At 56.4% G+C, this 18110-nt stretch overlaps 2 protein-coding genes and 2 long non-coding RNA genes across 4 annotated transcripts; 2 read left to right on the forward strand and 2 right to left on the reverse strand.

Annotated features, from left to right (window-relative positions):
- Positions 1-52: 52 nt before the first annotated feature.
- Positions 53-4130, reverse strand: Klk1 (kallikrein 1). Its single transcript, XM_004866786.4, has 5 exons — positions 4019-4130; positions 2230-2389; positions 903-1195; positions 658-794; positions 53-268 (listed from the first exon to the last, which is right to left on the reverse strand). The coding sequence occupies exons 1-5, from the start codon at positions 4062-4064 to the stop codon at positions 113-115; spliced, it is 792 nt and encodes a 263-aa protein (XP_004866843.1). The 5' UTR covers positions 4065-4130; the 3' UTR covers positions 53-112.
- Positions 1272-4805, forward strand: LOC147821388 (uncharacterized). The gene is made up of 2 exons (XR_015447099.1): positions 1272-1812; positions 2140-4805. It is a non-coding gene; the product is annotated as an uncharacterized LOC147821388 (long non-coding RNA).
- A 939-nt stretch (positions 4806-5744) lies between these two features.
- On the reverse strand, positions 5745-9543 carry Klk15 (kallikrein related peptidase 15). The gene is made up of 5 exons (XM_087200595.1): positions 9447-9543; positions 8082-8220; positions 7201-7484; positions 6953-7089; positions 5745-6372 (listed from the first exon to the last, which is right to left on the reverse strand). Exons 1-5 carry the CDS (start codon positions 9541-9543, stop codon positions 6220-6222), a joined length of 810 nt encoding a protein of 269 aa, XP_087056721.1. The 3' UTR covers positions 5745-6219.
- Positions 9544-10315: 772 nt separating this feature from the next.
- Positions 10316-16634, forward strand: LOC147821389 (uncharacterized). The gene is made up of 3 exons (XR_015447193.1): positions 10316-10590; positions 11768-11874; positions 13713-16634. It is a non-coding gene; the product is annotated as an uncharacterized LOC147821389 (long non-coding RNA).
- Positions 16635-18110: the final 1476 nt, after the last annotated feature.

The raw sequence follows: 18110 nt of genomic DNA on the forward strand, positions 1-18110 counted from the left end.
GTGGAGGTAGGTGCCCAGTGTGTGGAGGGCCAGATAATGCCAGAACTTGACGTTCATTTGAAGCATATTGGGTTTTATTGGGAGCAGGGGAGTAAGGGGCAGCGTAGGGCGTTCAGGGATTTTTTGCCATGATTTCATTTATCCACTCTAGGTGCTGTTTGATATTGGTGTAGATGCCAGGTGTCCCGGGGATTCCGCATGGGTTGTAGCCCCATGATGTGATTCCGTGCAGCACTCTATCACAGACCAGTGGGCCCCCCGAGTCACCCTGGGGACCAGAGAGGGGGAGGAGTTAGAGGTCTGCGGCCGTGTTCCAGCTGCAAGCTCAGCTTTGGACCTGGGGACACAGGAGCCCACTCCCAAAAGACCGGCGTGGACTCTGACACAGGGACAGAGTCCTGGCATCCAGGAGAAGGTCCAGCGGACAGGACATTGTGCAGACAGGGCAGCCCGAAGGACCCTCAGCCCGGGCTCCTCTCGGGCGCCCTGGTCCCAGAGGCTTTCTCTGTGCAGACAGCACACAGCAATGAGGCAGGGACAGGTGACATGTAGCAGGTGTAGGATGGGGGCGTGGAAAGGGAAGGGGGGCGGGCAGCAGAGGCCAGCTTAGCGCTCAGACCCCAGGCCAGAAGCTGAATCACGGAGGGGCTGGCTCACCACACAGGTGTCTTTGCCACCTTCCGGGTGCCCCGCACACAGCATGCTGTCTGTCACCTTCACCACGTGGGCATTTGCGCAGTCCTCATTGGGCAGGATTTTGAGGTCCACACACTGCAGGTTGTCTGGGTACACAGCTGCAGGCCAGGGCCAGAAAGGGTTTTGTCCAGAACCAGCAGGTCCTGCTCCCCTCCTCCGCTGGACCCAGGTGTTGCCTCAGGCCACGTGGTCTGGCCCTGACTTACCATGGTCGGCATCCGGGTTTATGCTGCCCCAGCCCGAGGCCAGGCACTTGGCTGCCACCGCTGCTGCTTCCGAGGGCAGCGCCAGGACCTGCACGCTCTCTGTGATCCGCGCGGGCTCCTTCAGGCGGAGCAGCATCAGGTCGTGGCTGTAGTCGTCCTCTGGGTTGCTGGGATGCGGCTCCAGGAGGCTCATGTTGAACAGTGGGTGAGGGAAGCTCTGGCTGACGGTGACGTGCTGAGCTGTGTCTTCATCATCAAACAGGCTGTGGCGACCCAGCCAGACCTGGTAGTCGCTGGGGTAACCGGGGTGGGGGCAATGAGGGCAGAGGAGTAGACAGGGACATGGGGGCACAGGGGAGAGGGGGTCCCGGAAGAGGGAGAGGGAGAATGAGAACCCCAGAGGGAGGGAGAGAGGGAGGGGAGAGATGCAGACGGGGAGAAGCAGACAGCGGGGAGAGGACAAGGGGAGGTGAGGAGAGAGAAGCAGGAAGACCACAGAGAGGAGAAGGAGGTGTCCGGGGTGCAGGGACGGGGGCGGAGGAGGGCAGTGAGCCTCGGGAAGGGGAAGCAGGAAGGACACAGGAGGAGACGCGGAGGAGCCGGAGACCCCGGGAGAGGCGGCAGGAGGACGGACCGAGGACCAGAGAGGGCGAGGAGGGGAGGCCGGGGGTAAAGAGAGCAGAGGCAGAGAGGCGGGGGGGGGGGGGGGGAGGCCTGAGCGGCCGAGCTGCAGCTGGGGCAGAGCTGAGGGCTCCCAGCGGGCGGCCTGGACCCCAGCCCAAGGTCAGCGCCGCCCGCCCCCACCTGCCCGCCTCCTGCCCTCCCCTGCGCTGTCCCCTCCAGCCCAGCTTAGCGGCCCTTTCCCGAGTCTCCCGAGTGGACGGACGGTCCCGCAGCGAGGGCCGGGCCGGTGAGGGGCAGCGCACAGGCTGGGCTGCATCCACTCCTCCCTCTGGGGTCCCCGGGCCCGTCCTGGCAGTGCGGTCAGCAGAGTCGGGGAGGGGACTGATGTGGAGACCAGAGAGACAGAGGCTTGGGTGGGGGGGGGACACAGCGACAGAGAGGGCTGCAGAGACGCCCGGACATGGACAGAGATGGGAGCCACAGAGACGCTGGGACAGAGGGACAGGGAGAGGGAGGCACTGCGGGGAGCTCGGCAGCCCTGGGCGGGAGGTCAGGCCCCAGCTCTGCCTCTGTCCTTGCACCCCTTGACTGGCTGCTCCTCTCTCTCCCTCAGTGCCCAGCCTTGCCCGAGGCCACCCCAGAACGGTGCTGGCTGCTGGTCCTTGGGCAGCTGTGCTCTCTTCCCCAGCCCTGCCCCACTCACTTGCTGATGCAGTGGGCGGCCGTGAGCACCCACTGAGGGTCCACCAGGACGGCCCCGCACTGGATGTTGCTGAAGTGGTACAAAGCCGCCTGCCAGGGCTGGGAAGCCTTCGGACAGCTCTGGCCTCCTACGATTCGGGACTGGATGGTTGGCGCCGCACCTGTGGGCAGGGTTGGCAGCAGTGTGGTTGGCAGGAGGGCTGAGGGCTGGGCTTGGAGGAAGGCCATGCAGTGTGTGACTGGACACAGAGGCCGAGGGCCATGGCGGGGGGTCGGGGGGCAGGGCAAGCTGTGGGGTAGCGACCTGAGCTCAGGCGCTGTCCTGAGATTGTGAGTTAGTGGCGCCTCCTGGGTGGGGAGATTTAAGCTTTGGAGCAGAGCTGAGCCCGGGAACCAGGGGAGAAACAGTGGACAGCAAGCAGGCATCAGGTTGGGGGTCAGGTCTTTCAGGGTCTCGGGCCAAGGGCTGAGAGGTGGGGTGTTTGCAGAGAAGGGGATCCAGAAGCCAGGGTACGGGCCCTGTGGGAGAAGATCAGAGCTGAGAGAGGGGGAATTTGGAGTGTTTGGGGGCTAGGGAAATAGGGCCTGGATGGGACTTTTGGATTTCAGGAAAGGATGCTTTTGAGAGAATAAGCTTATCTGGGCAGAGGAATTTGGGGTCCCTGGATTGCGCTGGATGGGTGAGCTGCACTGAGAGAGAAGTCAGGGTTTCTAGGTTAAAGGGTAAGGGAAGGAGCAGGGTTAAGGCTAGGAGTGGGCTCCTGTGCGGCTTTCGGGTCCTTCCTGTGTCTTGTGGGGGGAGGTGGCACGTGGGGGAGGGGAGGAGGCCCTGAGAGGAGGGCTGTGGCCAGGACTGGGACAGGGCTCTGAGGGGAGGGCTTGGCCACAGTCACTCCGGTCAGGGTGAGGGACCAGCTGTCCTGCTCTCCAGGATGGGGTTACATGGTCTGAGGGCGCTGGAGGGGTTTGGGGTCCTCTGGGAGGCAGTCCCAGGACAGGTATGGAGAAAGGGTGAAAGCAGGCCAGGTCACCATGGAGATGCGGCAGAAGACGCACCTGACATGGGGTGTTAGGGTCACATATTGTGGTCTTGGGGGAGCGCAGGGAAGAATGACATGGCTGGAAAGTGTCTGAGATCTGGGGATCGAGTCTCAGAAAACCAGAGCTGTTCAGAGGGGTTCAGGTGGGGAAGGGATGGAGCTTGGGGAGGGATGGGATTCTATGCAGAAAGGACCCTGTGGCTGGTGGGAAGGCTGGCTTTGCTGCATGGGGTTCTGGGTAGCGACCCCCATACCAAGATGGGGGACCTATCTGGTGTCACATGCCACTTTGTTTGGGAAGCAGGGTTGTCTGGTGGTATTTGGGGGACTTGGGAGGATGGGGACTGGATGTCAGCATCTGGAGGACACAGCTGAGAGCTGACAGCTGGACAGAGGACAGCCACTGGGTACAGTGGGATTTGGGGTATCAGGAGTCAGGCCGTTGGGCTTGAGAAACAGGGAGTTAGAGGGGACGATCAGCGTCCCAGGGTCTGAGAGACCCAGATGGCCCAGGACTGTTCCCTTTGGTACTGGCTAGGGAAGAGGAGGAAGCAGCACCCTAGGGCTGGAAGGAGGACCAAGAGGGACTTGGCCATGTGGATGGGCTGGGAGAGCCCAGCACCCTGGTCTGGGTATACTGAGGGCTGGAAGGAGGAAGCTGGTGCTGGGCAGAAGGGAAGGACTCATGGGAGTGAGGGCAGCACGAGAGTCAGGGTCTCCACAACCTCCCAATTCCCCCCACACTCTCACCAGTCTCCCCCAGGAACAGGGTGAGGCCCAGAATCAGGAACCACATGGCAACAGAGGTGTCCAGGGCCAGGCAGTGAGCTGCTTGGTGGGGAACTCCTTGGGGAGCCTTTAAAAACCCTATCCCCCAGAGCCCCGCCCCTGCCCTGCTGGCAGCTAGATGCTCGCCAAAGCCCCACCCCTAGTGGCGGGGCCTCCAGAGCCGCTGAAGCAGGGAGGCCCTGCACCTGGTGTCCCTCCAGCTCTAGGGCAGGCTGGGTGCCTTCCCAGGGCTGAGGCCAGGTGGAGCAGGGCCTGCACCTCCTGGGGCCTCACTGTGGGGGACAGGGCCAGTGAGGCAAGGTGGAGAGGAAGATTAATTGACCTCCTGCTACAAAGCCCTTAGACCTAAGCTCCAAGCAAGACCCTGTTTGGAACAATTCTACATAATTTTGGGGAAAAATCATTTCACAATTAAATTATGATTAGGCCTAGTTTTCCTGCCTACAGGCTGGCTATGGCAGGTCAAGATGTAACTTCATTTTCACCTCTGGTCACAGCTAAAACCTCAGTGGTTGGATAATGATGTGATGTCCCAGGGCAGGATAACATCAGCTGAAGACATCCTGGGGAGGAACAAAATCTTCATCTGCATAAGTTCCTCCTTGTCCTAGGATTATCACTGCAGCCCTCTGAGTCGTCTGTTACTCCCGATGTACCAAATAAAGATGTGGCAAGCTCGGGTCTTTCATCTTTGCTGTCCAGAGCAGCACTGATCAGGCCCAAAGCTCAGCTTCTCCTCTAAGTCTCATTTTCTGTCTTACTTCACTAATTCACCTTATGCTGTCATGGCTCACAGGAGACCAGGACTCTCTGCAGTGGTCCTAGCAGCATTCCCTTTCCCTGTTCCCGTTTAGACCCCATACATAAGGACCCAGTGTGCCCTCAGATACCAGCTCTGAGGACTCTTAATTCCTTACACCACTCCGCTTTTCAGCTGCCACCCGCCCCCACCCCCGCCCCAAAATCTAACCCTTGGTTTTCATAATGCCCTGATTTTTGCACCCCCAGACCCAGTACCCGGTGCCCACATTTATTGTCCTGTTCACAATATGTTTTGGGGAATACATTACCACAGTCCTGGGACTCTCAGATCCAGGAAATGAAATGTCAGGGTCTCACAAAGTAAGTTCTCTAGCATTTCAAAATCCAATGCCTCCCCCAACAATGGAGAGGTCACAATGACTCTCCTGCTCCTTGTTCCCAGATGTGGGCACTCAAGGCCATCTCACATTCCCAGAAATCTAGGCCAACTGCCATCCTAGATAGTGATTCTCACCACAAATCCTAATTATCACCCTGACTAGGCCTCTATAATATTTAGATCTCAAGAACTGTACTTTGGTATACACACCAGGTTCTTGTGCTTCAATACTCAGCAACCTTGAAAATTGCACTTTGGGGTCTCTGAGGAGAATCAGGAACAGATTCCTGAAATCTCAAGCCCACAGGCTTCCAGTACATTATCTCAACTCTGGTAAAACTGAATGAGCTCACAGAGCCCCAGCTTCTGCTATATGTCAGGAGTCTGGCTGAGGAAAAGAGGGTATTTGCCTTCCTGCATGGCTATCCGGAAGCCTAGCGTAAATCCTGAAGGTGGAGAAGTCATTCCTGGTAATGTGATGTGTGAGGTTCTCTCCCTGAGCAGTGACAGGATATTTATCCAGTGTCAGACACTGTTCAGTTCACAAATTAGTTCATTTAATCCTCACATCAGCTGTAGGAGGCAAGAGAGAAGACCAGCCGATTTTACAGATGGGAAAACCAAGGATGTGTGCACTTGGGCTCCCTATTCAAGATCATACAGCTGGTCATCTGTGCTGAAAGAAGCCATCTCCCCTCCCCTAGGGGTTGTGGCAGTGGGTGAAATGGATCAGCCCACCCTGTCCTTCAGTCCCCACCCAGCCGCTGACTCCTGTTTCCCTTCATCTCCACAAGAAAATCACAGAATCTCCTACAGAAACACTTGGATCAGTGCCATTATCTTGGTGTTAAACAGACGACCTTAAACACCAACTTTGGCTTTCGGTGCCACAAGTTGTTGGCTAACACTGGAGACTTGGATGGGAGCTGGGGGAGGGGCCCAGTTCTATCCTCCGTTGCGATGGGGCTGCTGACCAGCCATGGGGACTTCTGCTTGGTCAGGGACACAGGTGTTAGGTCAGTTAGTTCCTCTTCATGGTTTCCCTGATCCACTGCAAGTAGCGGCATACTTTGGTGTAGACACCAGCCTTGGTGGTAGTGTCACAAGGTACGTCGCCCCAGGACACAATGCCCTGCAGGGCACCCCCACAGACCATGGGTCCCCCGGAGTCACCCTGTGGGAAGAAGGGGGGATTTCAAGTTGAGTGGGAACTTCCTGAACTCAGTAGTGTCCCCTTCCCCATCCTAATCATCATTTGTGATGTCAATCAAAACCCAGTACAACCCCAACTCAACCCAAACCCATCCAACCGGATAGGACTCACCCTAGCCGTGTCCAGCCCTGCCCTCATGTAATCCCAATCCAATTTAACTAAGCTAAATCCGACTCAGCCCAGACCCATGCCCGTCCTCACATCCAGTCTACCTGATACCCATCTTCACATCTTCTGCATCCTCTCAAAGATCCACTCATTCTACTTCACATTTCCCATTCAAAATCAAACTCCTTCCCATTCTCAACCCCAGGCTATGCTGTCCCAAGGCCACTGCCACACTGCCCACCCCAAACAATCCCAACTCTATCTCCGTCTCTAACCCTACCTCCAACCACCATGCCAAGCGCTCGACTTAGTCCATCTCCAAACCTAACTCCACCACCTTCTCTAGCCCAAAGCAAGTGAAACCAAGCCCATCCCAACTCCAGGACCTGTTCCTGTCCCCCTTCTTCCACCTGATGGCCCTCTTGGCTCTGACCTCACAGGAGTCCGTGCCTCTGCCCTCCACTGTGGCGCACACCATGGTGTCCATCAGGTACCCTGGGTAGTCCTTGTTACAAGACGCTTGGGAGATAACGCTGATGTTGGCACAGTGCAGGGTATCTGGGAGGGTCACTGGGGAAGAGAGTGGACATGGAGCACATCCATACACTTTGGCTCTAGTGGCCTTCGTCAGGAGCCTGGGGGACAGGGTTCCTCAGGCGTGGTATCTATCCCCTCACGTACCTTGTGACTCAGAGCTTCCTGTGGTCTCTGGCTTGTTGTCTGACACCAGGCCCCAGCCGGACACCACGCAGGGCTCACCAGGTTGCGGGCAACGCGTGGGCAGAGGCACTGGTCGCACCTGGCGGGTCAGACGTGCGGGCCGAGCTAACTGGAGCAGCATGACGTCATGGCGGTGGCTTCGCGCTTTGTAGCCCGGATGTGGGATGATGCGCGAAACAAGACGCAGCTGCTCAGGGCCATCGCGCTTGCGCAGGTTGTGCTCACCCAGGCGCACTGTCATGAAGCTGTGGGGCGAGTAGTTACCCACAAGTGGGGTGGCAAGGAGTAGACAGAAGGACTCAAGCGGGCAACCTGGCGCCCTTCGACCCTTTGGGAATCTCGAGGTCTCATTACCCTTTCCAGAAATCCTGAAGTCAGTGATTTCAGACTTTCCCCTCAGGGACCCAGGAGTCCCAAGTCTTTTTTTTTTTTTGGTACCGAAGATCGAACTCGGGACCTTGGGAGCTTGCGCTTGCGAGGCAGGGGGAGGAACCACTGAGCTAAATCCCCGGCCCCAGGAGTCCCAAGTCTTGAAGCCACCCACAACTTAACCTGCTGGCTTGGACGGTGCCTTCCTCAGAAGCTAGACTTCTCAAATTCCTAGGCCCTTGCGCCATCAGGGGCTCAGAAATGGGCCTTACGGGTCTTCTCTTCCTTCTGGTAGGGACTGGGGAGTCCAGAACCCACGCCCTTGCTCACGCAGGGCCTGGGCTTCCAGCGTCCACCTCCTCCAGAACCCGGGGTTCAGACTCCGCAGTGCAGGCACTGGTGCCTGCCTCTCCCGCTCCTGGCAGTTCCCACCCCCAGCCATGCCCTCCCGGCCCCAGGCCCTGCCTGCATACCGGGTCTGGCAGTGGGCAGCAGTCAGCACCCAGCGCGGGGAGATGAGGGAAGCCCCGCAGTTGAAGCGTCCACGCCCGAAGAGGGCCACTTGCCACGGCTGGGAGTGGGGCGCACACTCTTCATCACTGTCCTGGGCTGCTGGGAGAAGGAGCGGAGCACCGCTGAGAACAGGCGCCTTTCAGTGTGCTGTGCCCCTCCCTCACACCCTCTCCTCCTTGTGCTTTTCATTTATGTCCTCTCTCCTTTTGGAAGGGGGGCAGTACTGGGGATTGAACCCAGGGCCTTCACACTCAGCTACATCCCCAGCTCTTCTAAACATATTTTATTTTGAAACAAGGGCTTGCTAAGTTACTAAGTTGCCCAGGCTGGGGTTGAACTTGTGATTCTCCTGCCTCAGCCTCCCGGAGTGCTGGGATTACAGATGTGTGCAACAACATCCAGCTCCCTGTTTCTTTCTTAAGAAGTTTTTCCTGTTTATTCTGAAGCCCATTCCTGGCTGACTTTTGCAGCTGCTGCCTGCTTGCCGTAGGGACCTGGGAGAGAGAGAGGAGGAGGAGAAGACCAAAGAGGGCAAGATGTTCTCTGTGGCTGGGGGTGGGGGCAAGGACACTGGGGACGGTTTCAGCCAGGCAGGCGGTCACTTGGAACCAGTCACTCAAAATGACCAAACCGTCATGGCTATCCAATGGATGTGGCCACTCAGAATACAGGACGCACAGTCTTGGTTCCAGAGACCATATCTCAGCCAAATGCAGTGTACCATGCAAGATTCCCAGGTGGCTGCCCAAGGTCACCGACACACGCACATGCACAAGCGGGCTTGCAACGGAGGCAGCCAGGGGCAGAAAGCTCAAGTCCACTTGCAGGCACGGGGGCTACACTTCTAGAAGCACAGCAGAGATGTCCATGGGTGTCCGTGAACATGGGCAGCCCAGACATGGGCATGTACGAGCAGGGACGAAATACTGCACATGCAGGCATGCAATCTGTGCACACGCACAGAACACTGGCCGTGACTCGGACCTGAGCTCACAGGCTCCAGTGTGGGTCTTGATGTGCACACCTGCACCCAGGGTCTGGACAGAGAGGTGGGGCCCTCACCCTGGGTTCAAATCTACTATCTGTGAGACTCTGAGCAAATTATTTGATCTCTCTGGACCTCAGTCTCATGATCTATAAAATGGGATGCCATTTAAAAAGATATATGGCTTTATTTATGGGAACACATGTGGATGTTCACATTTTGGACACACTTATGGCCAGCGTAAGGCAGCATCTACACAGACCCAGATACAATAGCTGAGGTCAAAACTGTGATTCATCCATCAGCCATTGTGTAGAGAGTCAAGGTCACAGCCACCTACCCACAGGGCTCAGCTGTGGACCCAGACATAGGCCTGGGCACTTGGGGAAGGACACAGCTGGAGACACAGGTGGCTGGGCCAGCACATATTTATCCATTCTACATCAGCTCCTGAGCTGGACCCGTGATGTTCAAGATCAATCATCAAGTTTCACATATGGGTTCATGCACACGGGCAGGAGGACCCGGCATGCCCACCACACACACCTACACCTACACACACATATGCGCACACGCGTGCACACACACGCGCGCACACACACGCGTGCACACTTCCACAGGATGGAGTCATGCACGTGGATACAAGCAAGGACATTTTTGGGTCACAGGACCACAACCCCTACCCTGGGCAATGTGGCTGTGCCCCGCAAGGAGACAGTCGTGCCTACAGATGCCCACATGGGCTGGATTGGCACAGCCGGACACAATGCCACCCCCTGCCCACCAAGGTGAGGAACTGGACCCAAGGTGCTGGCAAGGTTGGAGAATGCGGATGTGGTGGATGGGAGGCTTAACAAAGGAGGGCCAAGGTTGTCTTAGAGCAGGGTGAGGGTGCTGGCTGAACAGCTGGGCACCGGGCCGCACCTGGCCAGTCGGAGCTGGAAGAGGGCGGAGGCTGCAGCTGGGTGCAGCAGGCAGGTGGGAGGCAGAGGGGAAAGGGCACAGGGAGAGCCCCAGGGAAGAGTGGCAGCACGGGGGAGACCAGGGCAGCCTGGAGTCATGGGGGGCAGAATGGTTAATGAACATTCAGGTTACAGGTTCTTCAGGGCAGAGGCATCAGGTTACATTCATTTCTCCCATGGGTGGTGGTGCAGCCCGGTCCGGCGTTCACCTGCCACCCCACTCCCTCCCACGTCAAAGGAGGGCCGAGGCGCCCCCACATAAGGATGTTGCGTGTGAATGCCGAGCGCTGCACCGGCACATGCTAGGTGCCTGGCAAGGCTCACTCACCTCCCGGGTACCCCATGAGGTTGGAAACCCCATGAGGTTGTCGAACCCGAATCACACAGACATTACAGAACCAGAAAGTGGCAGAGGTGGGATTTGAACTCAGAACCTGTGCTCTTGCCTCCTCAATCCTTGGCGAGTGCTTATGATATGCGTTACCTCCATTACATCATTGAGCCACTGCGTTATTGCCACAGGTAGGTGGTGTCTTATACGGCAGGCACCTGAGCCCAGAGAAGTCTTTACTTCATTGCTTTCAGTGTTCTCAAAGTCACACCGCAAGGTCGGGGAAGCGGCGGGATTCAAACTCAGGTTTGTTTGTCACCGGGGCTGGGCTTGCTGTCAGGGTAGGGAGAAGCCCCAGGCTCTCAGGGCGGCAGGTAACTCAGTTGGGCCAAGGGTGGGGCTATTAGGTGGCCTCTGAGTGAGGTAGGGGCTGGAGGGTCCCGGGGGAAGGGGACGCAGCACTCCCACGGAGCCCGCCGCCCCTCACCTGCAGACATCAGCAGGAAGGAGAAGGTGAGCAGGAGCCACATTGCGGAGGAGGGGTGGGCTCGGCTGGAGTCTGTGGTGGGGAAGCGCGAAGATGGCTCAGGCTGGGCCCCTCCGCCCCCACTAGGATGTCCCGGCCTCTGCTGCTGAAGACCTGCCGGGCCCTCGTTGCCTGCTGCTCCGGCCGCCATCTCTGTCTCTTGAGGCTTCACTGTTCTTCCAGACACTGGGACAGCCCCAGGCGCCCCCACAGCCCGTCAGACCCCAGCACCCCACCAACAGCCCCGGTGCTTTGGCCCAGGACCCCGTCCCAGCCTCCTGTCTGGCCTCTTGCACGCCCCCAGCCCAGCTCGCTCTCAGCCTGTCCCCAGGGCCCCACGGTCTTTCTGCATCCAGGCCTGTGGCCCCAGGATAAAGCCCCAGCCCCTCAGCCTCACTTTGGAGGATGAGCGATTCTTGCCTTCCAGCCTGCCTGGCTCGTCTCCCACAATCTTTTCTAACCTCCAACTCTGAGGGGTGCCCGCCTCTCCCATCACACTGGGAGCTCCCTGTGAGCAGACCCGGACCCGGTCTGAGGATTCTACATTCCCAGGACTGCCTCATGCAGGGTCTGGCCCAGGGGAGGCCTCGGCTAGCTTTGGGAGTGAATTAAAGTCCTTGCCCTTGTCTTCTAAGTTACAGTTTGTCCTGTGAGGCTTGGCTGTCTCCTTTCCTGGGAGGCCCCGGTACCTAACAGGTGTCTTCTGGACCCCACAGTGCCAATCTTGGCCCCATTGCCACACAGATGCCCACAGATGCTTCGGTGTGGCCTAGCCCTCCACCTCCCGCCCCATCTGGGGGTCCTGAAGGGGGGCTCAGGTTAGATCCTCTCTGTGTCCCCAGCACTGCCCAGCCTGGAGCCTGGCGCTTGGGAGCGCTGGGGAAGCTGCTCTGAACTGGCTGGAACCGTGTGCCCTGAGCTTGTCCTGGCTCTGGGACAAGTGCTTGAGGTATGTCCTCCTGATCCACTCCATTACCCCCACTCCTTCTAGTGGCTCCAGGATACTTTCTTGCTTCAGGTTCAACTCGGAGCCACAGAAAAGGGCATGTGGACCTCGCCAGTGCCCTTGACACTTGGAGGGTGGTCAGGGTCTCCCCCAGGACCAGGGCACTATTTCCCTCACTGCCCCCTTCCCAAGCTCTCTCAAAGATCTCACCCCTTCCAGATCCTCCAGCAGCATCTAGGGCAGCTTGGATGCCAGAAGAAGCGGACCAGAGACCAGAATGCCTGAATTTATAAGCTTCCAGCCCCACCTGGGTCTAGGGGTGCAGTAAGGTGGGGTGAGTGAGGTTGGGTGGGGTAACAGGTGGCTGGGAGATTTACAGGCAGGGACGCCTTGGTGGCCAGTGGGGTGGGGGACCAGGTCTAATGAGCATTTATTAGGCTGAAGCTATTGTCTGAGTCTGTAAGAAGGCATTCTCCTCCAGGGCAGTTCCTCCAGGGGAAAGAGACAGGAGTACAGAGCAGAAAATTGGAGGACATCAAAATACAGATCTCGGAATTCGGGGTCTTGAGTATGGGGACTGGATTCTGGAGTCACACGTCTTGTGCCTGGGATAGGGTTCTGGATCTTGGATTCTGGATTTGGTGTTCAGATTCTAAACCTGGCTCTTGAGATCTGGATTTTGAGTCTTAAATTTGGCATTCGTGACCCGAAGTCTGGAGTGTGGATTGTCTGAGTCGTGGGCTCTGGAACCAGACCTTGGAGTCAGGTCTGGGAGTGGCCTATGAGGTCTTGGGCTTGGATTCTGGATCCTGGACACTTGAATCTAGAATCCACATGAGGAGTTTGGAGTTGGTGTTTGGAATCTGGGCTTGAGGTTAAAATCTTTTGCATTTGCCATGTGAAGTCTCGGTCCTGGAGTACAATGGGTGGTCTTTGGATTTTGGTGTCTTGATTCTAGAGTCTGGGTCTAGACTGATATTTGGAGTGTGAAGCATGGAGTTTCAAATCTTCCTTAGACATTTAAGAGGCTGCGCTGGGAGATGGGCCTGGCTTCCCTGATTCTGAGATTGTCAGAGTCTTGAGTCCAGGGTATGAATTTTGAGATTGGGAGCCTGGGGTCTTCATTCTGGATCCTGTAGTCATAATCCTGTGTTCTGGAGCTTGAAATCTGGATTCTGTATTTCGGAAGCCAGACATCAACACTGAGGTGATCCAAGGCTTTAGGTATTTGAAGTTGGCTTCTGGTGCCTCAGAAGCCTAGAGGGCCCTGAGCAATTGTCTGGAGTCTAACCAGCAGGTCCAGAGAGCAGGAGGGACCTACTTTACGTCATCCGGCAAAGAATGGGACCCATTATACGCATAGTCCCTCCCTATGTCTGGAAAGCCATCACTTTACGGGAAGCAGCTGCACGATTGGGGCTCAGCTTCTGTAGTACAAGCCTTCAAAATTTCTGGAATATCATATTCTAGATTCTAGGACCACAGGCCCCGAGACATTCCAGCAGTCTAGGACCTTAGGCTGGAGGGTAAGATTTAGAATTGTGTAGACCCACAGAGTTCTGGACACCCGGCAGCCCTGGGGCAGGCATCCCATGCCCCCGAGGCCCAGACAGGCAGGCATTGTAGAAATTCAGGTTTCCAGACACTGTACAAGACCAGACTGGCAGACATTCTGGACCCCCAGGCCGGAAGCTATGCTAGGGCTCCTTTGTCCCTTTGTTGCCCCATAATTTCATTCTGCATGTCTTGAAGCTTCAAGCTGGGCCTCAGCTTCAGTGGAGCAGTCCATTTATGGGGTGCCAAGGGCTGCCCTGGCATTACCTCACGTATCCTCCCAACAGCACGAGGAGGTTGATATAGAGGAAACTGAGGCCCACAGAGAGGCGACACAGGCAATGGTCATGCGGAAGTCAAGAGGCCAAGGGGAGAAGAATCCAGGGTTCTGACCCCAGGAACATCCGGCCAATGCGGCCCCGCCCCCAGCCATCTGCAGGAGGAGCTCCCTGGCACAGCGGGGACCTTGAAAGCCCTCCCACCCAGCAAAGCCGAGTGAGAGGGCTCACAACTACTGAACCCCGCCCACGCGGCTACGTCATGCCCACGCGGCTACGTCATACCCTCCGCCCCGCCCACACGATGACGTCACCCCGCCCGGCCCGCTCCCGCGTCGGGAGCCCCATCCCACACCCGATGTCCCCACGGCCGTTTCTCACTCACGGTGCTCTAACTCCTTGTCCTCCCGGACCCTTCCTAGGCCAGCCTACCGTATGGGCAGACCCTCCACCCCGGAACCGTCCTCGCCCCTTCCTCTCCTCCTCCCTGCACCTCCTTGGTCCCCAGCCCTTTCCTTCTGCCCCTGCCTCTCTCTGCCCTGTCGCCTCCTCCCTGCTCCTTGGTCTGGCTCAGTCTGGAGAGCAGGGCCCTTTGGGCACTGCTTACTAATTTGGGAGACCCTGGGTCTTAGTGTCTCATCCCTTAAACCTGATCTCCCCAGGAGGACCGAGTTAGTTCCTGCAGGGAGCTGAGCTCGCATGAAAACGCCTTGTTTTACACATGAGCGGTGTGGTTTGAGGTCACCCAGGCTGCAGAAGCCAGGAGCCAAGAGGCTGGTTCCAGGGGTCCTGTCGCCCCTTGGAGGAGAGGACCGCCTGCCCTTGGCTGGGTTCCATCGGAGAGGGAGCTCGGGTTGGGCGGGGTCTGGCTGGGGTTGAATGACGTGAGACCCTCGGAGCAGCTGTGTCAGTCATAAAGTCAGGTTGAGGCCCGAAAGACCGGACCAGTGAGGTGGACTGAATCTCGTCTCGGCCACACACACAGTGTCTTGTGCCCTCGGGCACGACACTCAGCCTCTCTGTCTTGATCGCCCTGTCCATAAAGTGGGAACAGTAATGCTTCTGCTTCTTCGGGAGGAGTGTTTCCAGACTCGAGACCCACGCCCAGCGTGCAGCACTCGCTGAGTAATCCTGAGCAGCCACCACCGCCACCATTGGCATCATTGTCTTTGTTTTTTGGGGGTTTTTTTTGGTGTCGGGGATTGAACTCAGGTCCTTGCGCTTGTGCAGCAGGTGGCAAAACCACTGAGCTAAATCCCTGGCCTCCATTGTCATCATTGATGTTGTCATCATTTGTCCTGGGTCCCCTGCAGTCAGAACCTGGGCAGCAAATGGGCTCCAGGCTGGAGAAAGCCGGGTTCCCTGATCTTGCAGGTGTCGCACTTTCTCAGAATCACTGAAACACATTTTATTCTTAAAGCTTATTTTAGTTTATCTGCGGTACTGCAGATGGAACCCAGGACCTCCACTCTGCACTGCTCCCCAGCCTTTATACCTTGTGAGAGCTTGTTTGGAGCTTCTAGCAGGGGAGCGCAGCTACCTGACGAAGGAAACCGCCCTCCTCTCTTCCTCTTCAGCCAAGCTTGCAGCTTCCAGAGGCACACGCATGGAGCAGTGAGGGAGGAAGGGGGCAGCTGCCTAGCCAGCCGGATCAGCCGGGCCCTCCTGTCTCGGCCTCCCAGAGTGCTGGGATTACGGGCATGTGCCGATGAAGCCCTTTTATCAAGACCCCTGTTTTACAGATGGGCAAACGGAGGCCCAGGGAGAGGAAATGGATGTGTGAGAGAGGATGCGAAGTGGGGAGAACACCACATGTGGAGCCTAGCTTTTCTCTTACACTTTGTATCTTGGTCTGTGCTGAGGGAGGCTGAAGGGAAGGAGGCAGAAACCTGCTTTTCTTAACAAATGCTGGCGGGGCTGTGGGGAGAAAGGAGCCCTTCTCCATTGTTGGTGGGAGTGCAGACTGGTGCAACCACTGTGGAAATCAGTATGGAGAAACCTCAAAGAACTAGGATTAGAGGTCCCATTTGACCCAGCTATTCCCCTGCTGGGTATCTTCCCCAAAGAATTAAAAGAATCATACCACAGCAATATATGTGCACCCATGTTAATAGCAGCACAATTTGTAATAGCTAAAACTTGGAAGCAGCCCAAGTGCCCATCAACTGGAGACTGGATAAAGAAAATGTGGTTTTAAAAAAATAAAATGGAGTACTAGTCAGCCATAAAAAATGAGAAATTAGAGACATTTATAACTAAATGGATGCACATTGAGGCCATACTCTTAAGTGAAATAATAGGACACACGTGTAAATACCGAATAGTTTCTCTAGTATGAGAAACTGAAAGTGTAAATAAGGACTAAAAGGTGTAATAGATAATGTGAAATAGGAAGAAAAGGGGCAAAGGGGAAGGGGAAGTGGGAGGGGTAGGGGAAGGGAAAGAAAGGAATGGAATTACTATGAGATAAAGGAAAGATGGAAACAAGGTCTTTTTTTTTTTTTTGTACCGGGGATTGAACTCAGGACCTTGCACTTGCAAGGCAGGCAGGGGACCCACTGAGCTAAATCCTGGGCCCTGGAAACAAAGTCTTTGTAAGTGGGGAGGGATGGAGAAGTTGAAGGGAGGGCAGGGGAATGGGGAAAACATAAGAACCAAGAGACATTATGTAAAGGTGAAAATTCCCAGTGATGAGTGTCATTATACTGTACACCTAAAATGTACTGATAAAAGTTAATTTTTTAAAAACCCTGCTTTTCGGGGCCGGGGATTTAGCTCAGTGGTTTTGATGCCTGCTTCGCAAGAGCAAGGACCCAAGTTCCATCCCAGGTACCAAAAAAACCCTCACAAACCTCCCCCCCCACCCCCCCATCCCCGCTTTTCTTGGTGTCCTGAAGACTGCTACAAACGTGGCACAGACGTGTTTGTCCTTCGGAGGTTTGTTCCTCTGAGGAAGGAGGGGCTAAGCTGGGGCCCGGTCTGAGGGAGGAGGCTGGGCCTGGACCCAGGGGTCTGAGGGAGGAAGGTGTAGGGATTCCATGCTTATCACTGGACATGGATTTTTAAAATGTAGTCATTACGGAACCAATTCAGAAACCACACAACTAGTTTGAAAGCTCATCCTTAAGATTCTGTTTTGGTAGAATCACACTTGGTTGTCAAATGTGTATCAAGGTTCTTCAGAGAAACAGAAAACGTAAGAACTACATATACATATATATCTACACAGCTATATCTATCTACACAGTCACACACACACTCATACCGGGGGAGGTCGAGTCAGAGACAGATGAGTTATCAGGATCTGGCCCATGTGACCATGGGCGAGAAAGCCCCCAAGCCTTAGGGCAGGACAGCAGGCTAGGAGTGCAGGCAGGATATACCGTATATGTATGTCACAGTTTGAGGGAGGATTTCTCTCCTTCCCATCTCATTTGATTGCTCTTAAAGCAGAGGAGTCTCACCCACGTTATGAAGGGTAGTCTCTTCTACTTAAAGCGAGTGGATTGTAAGTAGGAACACATCGGCAAATACCTTCACATCAACGTGTGGACTGGGCACCACAGCCCAGCCACGCCGAATGAATCTTCACAGGTGAAAACGTGCTGAGGTGCACAAGCCAGGCTGGATCTTAAAGTGTATCGGGGGTGGGGGTGGGGGTGGTGGAAGGAGGGTAGGGGAGAGGGGAAGGGGGTCGAGGGAGACAGACAGGACAGAGACAGGGCAGATCTGAGGGCCCGCCCGAGTGTAACTGGGAACTCACACACAGACCTACAGCTCTCTGACCCTAGGTCTCGGGCAGCCACGCCGAGGTTTCTCGCCATCTCCTTCTCAGTGTCTGGGGCTCTGCGGTCTCCAGCACTCTGCACTGTGTGTCTCTGAGTCTCACTCAGAACGGGTCTTTCCCTGACTCGTTTCTGCCCAGGTGCTTAGGGCCCTGTCCCGCTCACCGCAGGACAAGACAGGAAACCCCCTGTGGTCCTGGGTTCCTACTCCTGCAGCCGTAGGCCACGCCCACCAGAGGGCACGGGACTCAAAGGTTCGCGGGGCGGGGCTTGTCAACTTGGGATGACGTCACGGCGCAGGCCTGCTCTTTTCGGTTTGGATGCCAGTGGATGCCCGTGGCGGGTCGCGGCGGCTCCGGTCCCTGAGCCGGGGCTGGTTCTCTGGCTTGGAGCTGCGTGTGCGAGTGGTTCTCTGCTGGGACTGAGGGACAGATGGAGTCTGAAGCCTGGGCTCCACCCAGCCTTTGGGGAACTGGGCAGCCTGTTCCCCTCGCCTAAGACTGATGCCAAGGCTGGGGATTTAGCTCAGTGGTTCCGGCACCTGCCTCTCAAGTGCAAGGTCTGGAGTTCGATCCCCGGTACAAAAAAAAAAAAAAAAAGACTGCCGCCAGCTGGGGTCTTT

This window comes from Heterocephalus glaber, unplaced genomic scaffold (genome assembly GCF_053883595.1).
Source record: "Heterocephalus glaber isolate CG9 unplaced genomic scaffold, H.glaber_assembly_v1.0 deba00001744, whole genome shotgun sequence".
Classification (NCBI taxonomy): domain Eukaryota; kingdom Metazoa; phylum Chordata; class Mammalia; order Rodentia; family Bathyergidae; genus Heterocephalus; species Heterocephalus glaber.